This window comes from Equus caballus, chromosome 14, assembly GCF_041296265.1.
Source record: "Equus caballus isolate H_3958 breed thoroughbred chromosome 14, TB-T2T, whole genome shotgun sequence".
In the NCBI taxonomy this organism is placed as follows: domain Eukaryota; kingdom Metazoa; phylum Chordata; class Mammalia; order Perissodactyla; family Equidae; genus Equus; species Equus caballus.
This window is the reverse complement of record NC_091697.1, coordinates 51,971,924-51,980,524: the sequence shown is the minus strand read 5'-3', so window position 1 is coordinate 51,980,524 and position 8,601 is coordinate 51,971,924. Positions and strand designations below refer to the sequence as shown.

General features: G+C 46.0%; 1 protein-coding gene across 1 annotated transcript; it reads right to left on the bottom strand.

The window, feature by feature from the left end:
• Positions 1-267: 267 nt before the first annotated feature.
• Positions 268-1,804, bottom strand: CD14 (CD14 molecule). Its single transcript, NM_001081927.2, has 2 exons — positions 1,578-1,804; positions 268-1,487 (listed from the first exon to the last, which is right to left on the bottom strand). The coding sequence occupies exons 1-2, from the start codon at positions 1,578-1,580 to the stop codon at positions 381-383; spliced, it is 1,110 nt and encodes a 369-aa protein (NP_001075396.1). The 5' UTR covers positions 1,581-1,804; the 3' UTR covers positions 268-380.
• Positions 1,805-8,601: the final 6,797 nt, after the last annotated feature.

Here is an 8,601-nt window from a genome sequence, read left to right as displayed (position 1 = left end):
CACTGTGCCCAGCACAAAGCAGACACCCAGTGAACATCTGTTCTTTTTTTTTTTTTTTTTTGAGGAAGATTAGCCCTGAGCTAACATCCATGACCATCCTCTACTTTATATGTGGGACGCCTGCCACAGCATGGCGTGCCAAGCGGTGCCATGTCCGCACCCCGGATCCAAACCAGCGAAACCCGGGCCGCTGAAGCGGAGCTTGCGAACTTCACCGCTGCGCCACCGGCCGGCCCCTAAACATCTGTTGAATGAATGACACAGACCGTTGTTTAAGATTTTAATGAAGATGGGGCAGAGGGTCGGTTGGTTAAGACGTCCTAATGAGGCTCCCCTGGAGCCAGGGCAATCTGAGTCAATTCATTCTTCTCCCCTGGGGCTTAGGCGAAGTCCCCGGCTCCTCGAAGCAGCGCCAGGGTTCCTGATATCCCCACGGTCAGGGCTGAGTGCGCACAGGCGGCGACCACGCCGGAGTTCTGGTCTTGCTGCTTGGACGCTTCAGGGTCCAGATAGGGATTCCTGTCCAGTATCAGATTACTCACCACGGGCAGCTCGTCTGCTCGCGGCGCCTTGTTGAGCCTGTTGCAGCTGAGATCAAGCACGCTAAGCTTGCCCGGTAGTCCTTTAGGCACCTGCTCCAGCCCAGCGAAGGACAAGTTGAGAGAACTCAGTGCGCTGGGCCAGTCACACCTGGGAGCGCCCGGAGCAGCGGCGCTCAGCGAGTTGTGGCTGAGGTCCAGGCTATGGGGCTGCACACCCGCCGCCGCCATCGCCGCGCACACGCCGTTGGGTGTCTGCATCCCCGCGTTGCGGAGCGCTAGATCTCGGAGGGCCGGGAACTTGTGCGGACAGAGAGCTGCAATCAGTCCGCGCTCGCCCAGTCCAGGATTGTCAGACAGGTCTAGGGTGTGGAGGGCCGAGAAACTGTGGAGCTGCGCGCAGGAAAAGGCGAGTGAGTGAGCTTGCGCAATGCTCAATATCTTGAGGCCCGGCTTGAGCCACTGCTGCAGTTCGGCGAGCCAGGCACCTCCTGTCGCCCACGACACGTTGCGGAGACGGAGGGAGGAGAGCGGAGGCCCAGTGGCTTCTAGAGGCGGCGGCTGCATCGTGCCGGTTACCTCTAGGTCCTCCAGCGTCAGTTCCTTGAGGCGGGAGTACCCGAGCGCACGTAGGAGGGCGACCAGAAGCGGGGCAGGAACCTGTACGGCGCCCACTGTGAGCCGCTGCAGGCGCAGGGCCTTGACAATGTCAGCATACTGCTTCGGGTCGGCGGAGGCGCCTTTTAGAAACTGTTCCAGGTTGCGGCCGCCGCCACGGATCTCCACCTCGACGGCAGTCATGCACTGGAAGGCGCTGGACCAGTCGGGCTGAGGACCCGTGAAGTTACAGACGCAGCGGAAGTTCTCATCGTCCACCTCACAGGGCTCTAGTGTGGCCGCAGAGAAGCGCAGCAGTGGCAGCAGCAGCAGCAGGCAGGGCGCGCGCACCTGGGGAGAGAGCAGAGGTTAGGGCGGCCCCAAGTCGGTCCCTGAGGTTCCCTGAGCAGCCGCCGTTCGGCCCCAAGACCGTACACTCACCATGGTCTATAGGTCCTCAGAGCCTCTGCCTCCCCGGTGGACTCTGGAAAGAGCTGCGGCTTCTTTCCTATACAGCGGCGCTCGCTGGCTTCCAGGCTCCACACACGTATTTGTCCTAACTCTTTGGCGACCGGAGAGTTTATGTAACCCTGGGATGTCACTCTGTTCCTTCCTCCGTGAGCCCGGGTCACTCTTCACCTCTCTTGCAACCAACCACCCCATTCACTACCCCTTCTGGGAAAATGTTGCAATAAAGGATGTTGTCAGGAGAGGGGCAGTAACATGAAGGATTCCGCAATGTCCTGATGACTCAGGCTCCCCAGGCGTGTCTGGTGGATAGGAAAAGGAAGATCTCCAGTGCCTCAGGCCAGGACTCTCCAGCCAGTCAGCTGGGTACTTTACTTGACTTTTCTCTACTCACTCTCTCTCTCTTTTTACAATTTTATTTATTTATTTGAGGAAGATTAGCCCCGAGCTAACATCCGCTGCCAATCCTCCTCCTTTTGCCGAGGAATAGCGGCCCCGAGCCAACATCTGTGCCCATCTTCCTCCGCTCTGTATGTGAGACGCCTACCACAGCATGGCCCAACAAGCGGAGCGCAGGTCCGCACCCAGGATGCGAATCGGGAACCCCAGGCCACCAAAGTGGAACTTGGGACCTTAACTGCCGCGCCACCGCGCTAGCCCCGGACTTTATCCTTGGTAGTTACTATTAACATCCTGTCCAGATTGGATCCAAGTCCAATCCCCTGAATGTCCTCAGATATTTAACAGGATATTTTGTAAAGGAGATTGCAGACTTCATATCTTGACTCCAAGGGCTAGAATTAAGTTCCAGAGGAGGAAGTTGGTTTGAAAAACAACTCCTTTTCCTTTTTTCCCATTTGCTCACTTGTTCTTTGTTTAACTTTGTTTATTAAAAAAATAATAGCTTTCTCAAAAGCAGAGATGTTTAGGGGCCGGCCCGTGGCCGAGTGGTTGAGTTTGCTCGCTCCACTTCGTGGCCCAGGGTTTCATCGGTTGGGATCCTGGGGGCCGACGTGGCACCGCTCATCAGGCCACGCTGGGGCAGCATCCCACATGCCACAGCTGGAGGGACCCACAACTAAAAATGCACAACCATGTACTGGGGGGCTTTGAGAGGAGGGGGGAAAATAAAATCTTAAAAAAAAAGTAGAGATGTTTAATTGACTGATTACTAGTAAGGAGATTGAAACAGTAATCAAAAACCTCCTGATAAATAAAAGTCCAAGACCAGACAGCCTCACTGGTGAATTCTACAAAACATTCAAAGATTTAATATCTATCCTTCTCAAACTCTTCCAAAAAATTGAAATGGAGGGAATGCTTCCAAACTCATTTTATGAGGTCAGTATTACCCTGCTCCCAAAACCACAGAAAGACACTATGAAAAAAAGGAAATCACAGGCCAATATCCTTAATGAACATACATGTAAAAATTCTCGATGAAATATTAGTAAACCAAATTCGACAATAGGTTAAAAGGATCATACACCATGATCAAGTGGGATTTATTCCAGGGATGCAAGGACACAAATTCATGAACACGATACACTACATTAACAAAATGAAAGATAAAAATCATATGATTATCTCACTAACCACAGAAAAAACATTTGACAAAATTCAACATCCATTTATGATACATACTCTCAACAAAGTGGGTATAGAGGGAATGTATCTCAACATAATAAAGGTCATATATGACAAATCCACAGTTAACATCATATTCAATAGTGAAAAGCTGAAAGCTTTTCCTCTAAGATTGGGAACAAGACAAGGATGCCCCCTATTGTCACTTTTATTCAACACAGTACTGGAAGTCCTAGCCAGAGCAGGTAGAAAAGAAAGAAGAGGCATCCACATCAGAAAGGAAGAGGTAAAACTGTCACTATTTGCAGATGACATATTATATATAGAAAACCCTAAAGACTCCACCAAAAACTGTTAGAATTAATAAACAAATTCAGTAAAGTTACAGTGTAGAAAATCAATATACAGAAACCAGTGGCATTTCTATACACTAATAACAAACTATCAGAGAGAGAAATTTAGAAAACAATCCCATTTACAACCACATCAAAAAGAATAAAATACCTAGGAGTAAATTTAACCAAGGAGGTTGTAGGAGAGGAAGAGAATTCCTCTACTCGTTCTAGGTCCTTCTGGCTCGTCTACAAATTAAATTGATGTGAGACAGAATGACGGGAGAAAATCAAATGAAGCTTTATAACATGGGAGAAACCCAGGAAAACTGGGTAACTTCCCAGAATGGCCGAGCTGCCAGCTTAAATATCATTTTCAGCTAAAGACAAAGGAGGGTGTTAGGGGTAGTGGTTTGGGACTTCAAAGGGTTGGAAGGCAATTCACATGGAAATGAAAAAGCAAATATTTAGAGGCCAGCCCCATGGCCAAGTGGTTATGGGCGCAGACATGGCACCGCTTATCAAGCCATGCTGAGACAGCATCCCACATGGCACAACCAGAAGGACCTACAACTAGAATATACAACTATGTACTGGGGGTGGGGAGGCTTTGGGAGAAGAAGAAGAAGCAAAAAAAAAAAAAGAAGATTGGCAACAGATATTAGCTCAGGTGACGATCTTAAGAAAAAAAAAAGAAAAGCAAATGTTTGGTAAACAGAACTTTGATAAGAGTGGGCTTAGCAAGGATCCTCCCAGTCTACAGATACCCAGAGTTATCTAGGTGATGGTCTGTCCTGGAGACAGGCCTTTTATCTTAAATTTCTTTTAGGCCATTAGGGGGAAGGTCAAATTTTCTTTCAGAGTCTTTTGTTCTTGAAAATAATCAAAGCAAAGAGACATATTTCGAGGTGGCCACTTCTGATCCCCCACAAGGTGAAAGATCTGTACACTGAAAACTATAAGACACCAATGAAAGAAATTGAAGAAGACACAAATAAATGGAAAGATATTCTATGCTCATGGACTGGAAGAATTAATATTGTTCAAATGTCTATACTACCCAAAGCAATCTACAGATTCAATGCATCAAAATTCTGATGGCATTTTTGACAGAACTAGGATAAATAATTCTAAAATTTATATGGAACCACAGAAGATCCTGAATAGCCAAAGCAATCCTGAGAAAGAAGAACAAAGCTGGAGGTATCATGCTCCCTAATTTCAAACTATACTACTACAAAGCTATCGTAATCAAAACAGTAGGGTATTGACATAAAAACAGGCACACAGACCAATGGAACAGAATTGAGACCCCAGAAATAAACCTACACATACATGGACAATTAACTTACAACAAAAGAGCCAAGAACATACAATGGAGAAAGGACAGTTACTTCAATAAATGCTGTTGGGAAAACTAGAAAGCCAAATGCAGAAGAATGAAACTTGTGTATCTTACATCATACACAAAAATTAACTCAAAAGTGATTAAAGACTTGAGTGTAAGACCTGAAAGCATAAAATTCCTAGAAGAAAACCCAGATGGTAGCTCCTTGACATGGGTCTTAGCAATGTTTTTGTGGATCTGACTCCAAAGGCAAGGAAAACAAAAGCGAAAATAAACAAAAGGGAATACATCACACTAAAAAGCTTCTACACAGTGAGGAAAATCATCATAAAAATGAAAAGGCAACAGCTGCCAGCCCTGTGGCCGAGTGCTTAAGTTCGCACGCTCTGCTTTGGGGGCCCAGGGTTTCGCCTGTTCGGATCCTGGGCGCAGACATGGCACCATTCATCAAGCCATGCTGAGGCGGCGTCCCACATGCCACAACTAGAAGGACCCACAACTGAAAATATATAACTATGTGCTGGGGGGCTTTGGGAAGAAGAAGGAAAAATAAAATCTTAAAAAAAAAATGAAAAGGCAACCTACTGAATGGGAGAAGGTATTTGCAAATCATACATCAGACAAGAGGTTAATATCCAAAATATATGAAGAATTCATACAACTCAACAATAACAAAAACAAACAATCTGATTAAAAAATGGGCAGAGGATCTGAATAAACATTTTTCCAAAGAAGACATACTGATGGCCAATAAGCACATAAAAATATGCTCAACATCACTAATTATCAGGGAAATGCAAATCAAAATCACAATGAGCTATCATCACCTCACACCTGTTAGAGTGGCTATTATCAAAAAGACAAGAAATAACAAGTGTTGGAGAGGTTATAGAGAAAAGTGAACTGTCGTACACCATTGACGGGAATGTAAATTGGTGCAGCTACTATGGAAAACAGTGTGGAGATTCCTCAAAAAATTAAGAGTTGAACTACCATATGATCCAGCTATTCTGCTTCTGGCTATCTATCCAAAGAACATGAAAACACTAATCTGAAAAGATATGTATACACTCTTATGTTCATTGCAGCATTGTTGGCAATAGCCAAGATATGCAAACAACCTAAGTGTCTCTCAGTGGATGAACGGATAAAGATGTGGTATACATATATACACAATGGAATACTACTCAGCCATAAAAAGAATAAAATCTTGCCATTTGCAACAACATGGGTGGACCTTGAGGGTATTATGCTAAGTGAAGTAAGTCACATGGAGAAAGACAAATACTGTATGATTTCACTCACGTGTGGAATCTAAAAACCAACCAACCAACCAAACCAAACCAAACAAAAACAAACTCATAGATACAGAGCACAGATTGCTGTTTACCAGAGGGGAAGGGATTTGGGGGGGGGGGCAAAATGAGTGAAGGGCATCAAGTGTATGGTCACGGATGGCAACTAGACTTTTGGTGGTGATCACTTTGTAGTGTATACAGATGTCAAATTATAATGATGTATGCCTGAAACTTATACAATATTATATACCAAATTTACCTCAATTAAACAAAAACATAGAAGTGTTTAACAGAGACACATTGGCCAAGTTGCTCAATCTCTTACAGTTTCAATTTCCTCATCCTGAAACTGAGAAACAAGATATTTCTAACTCAGTTTTCCCACTTGCACCTAGCTCTCCTGCCCTCCCCCTGGCACAATTCCTGTGTCTTAGGAAGGAACAGCTAGACCTTTCCTGTGTTGTTCCTGTGTTGAACGAGGATTAATTAGTAACTCACATGTTTTGCCAAGAAAAACAAGTGTCCCAGAGGGTAGGTTAGGGGTTATACTTTTACAACAGCCCTCACAGTTCTGCACCTCTGGATTTCTGGGGAAAGAGCTACATGAAAATGTTTGAATTCTCACTCCCCCTATTTTCCAGAAGGAGCTTCACATTTGTCCCCACTTCAAACAAAGAGGCCTCATCAAACCACACTGCCCCCTGTGTGTCCTACTGGGAATGCCTTGATACCCTGAGCCATGCCCCAAGGCGAGGCCAGGTCACTGGACATCCCTGAGGACCAAGATGTGACTACAGCTCCGTGTTAAATACACTGACTCTGCAGTCAGGCAGCCAAGCTTGGAATCCCAGCTCTACCACTGAGGTTGTGAGACTTGGGAAAGTTTCTGGGCCTCAGATTTCTGGGGTCTTGCTTTGTAAAATGGAGATAATAGTAGTATCTGTCTATGAATACAATCTTTGGCACAGAGCCACATCTATTGAGCCTCTGCATTAAGAAGCCTCAGGCCACTGAAGCCTGGCTCCTCAGCAAATCCCATCACTTTAGGAGAGGCACTGTGGATGAAGGGTCCAGGCTAAGATGGGCAATAACGGTTCTTCAAAGATCTCCAATTCACACCTTGATTCAACAAATGTCCGTCACTTGTCTACCAAGAGCCAGGGCTGGTGCAAAGCCCTGGGATGCAGACATGACCATCACACAGTCCTTCAAGTACTCCAGTAGGTGGGGGAGGCAAACACGGATCCAGAATTACAGTTCACAGTGAAGAGGACTCTTATAGAGGAGAAACCAAGGACTTACGGGAGCTCTGGAGAAAGGAACAGCTAGCTCTGTAGTAAAGAGGACCTTGGGCTGTTTCTTACAGTGTTGTCAGAGTTGCCAGGTGGATAAATGCAAAAAACAGTTTGGGTAGCTATAATTGTCTAAGCAGACACTGTGGGCAGAACATAGATTTTGCCTAGGGACTTGTATTACCTTCCCCACCAAGAGAAAGATGTAGGTGTTAGAAGCCAGCCTGTCCCATGAGGAAGGGGACAAGACCCTATCCCCGGCCAGAGCATGGTGCAGAGGAGGTGCTCAATAAATGGCTGTCCAGGGGATGGATGCTGGGCCTGGAGAGAAGATGTGGAGGACAGGACGATGGTCTGCAGATATTTAACTAGATGTTTTGTGTAAGAGATCAAAGACTTCATGGATTGCCTCCAAGAGGTGGAATTAAATTCAAGGGAAGGAAGTTGGCTTGAAGAACAACTCCCTTTCCCAGATTTGTTTATACTTGTGCATTTGCCTAAGTAATAGCTTTCTAAAAATTAGAGGATTCCAATAAAAATTCTTAAGTGCTACCAGGACTTGACTCTCTTGGAGCTGTGAAAGGCGTTTAGGGGGAGACAACATCAAACAATCACACTATAACTTGACGACAGCTGTGACAAGGGTTATGAAGGAGAATATATGGTGCTATATGCTCTCCTAACAGGGACACTGGTCCAGTAGTTCTGAGGAGAGGATATTGGAGTTGAGATCTTGAGGATGGTGTTTATTAAGGAAAGGGTGCTGGTTGGGGTGGGGGGACGGACAGAAACAGGGCTCTAGGCAGAGTAACTGCCTGTGTGAAATCCCAGAGGAGGAAAAGAGCAGGGCTTGTTTGGGGACCAAAGAGAAGATCGCAGGGGAGATGAGTAAGGTGAGGCGCCTTTCCAGTCGAGAGTGGAGAGGTATGCAGCGATTAGACCACGTAGGGCTTAGTAGGCCACAATTCGCATTATGACGGTAAGGAACACAGTTTTTATTTATTCATTTATTTATTTTTTGAGGAAGATTAGCCCTGAGCTAACTACTGCCAGTCCTCTTTTTTTGCTGAGGACGCCTGGCCCTGAGCTAACATCGTGCCCATCTTCCTCTACTTTATACGTGGGATGCCTACCACAGCA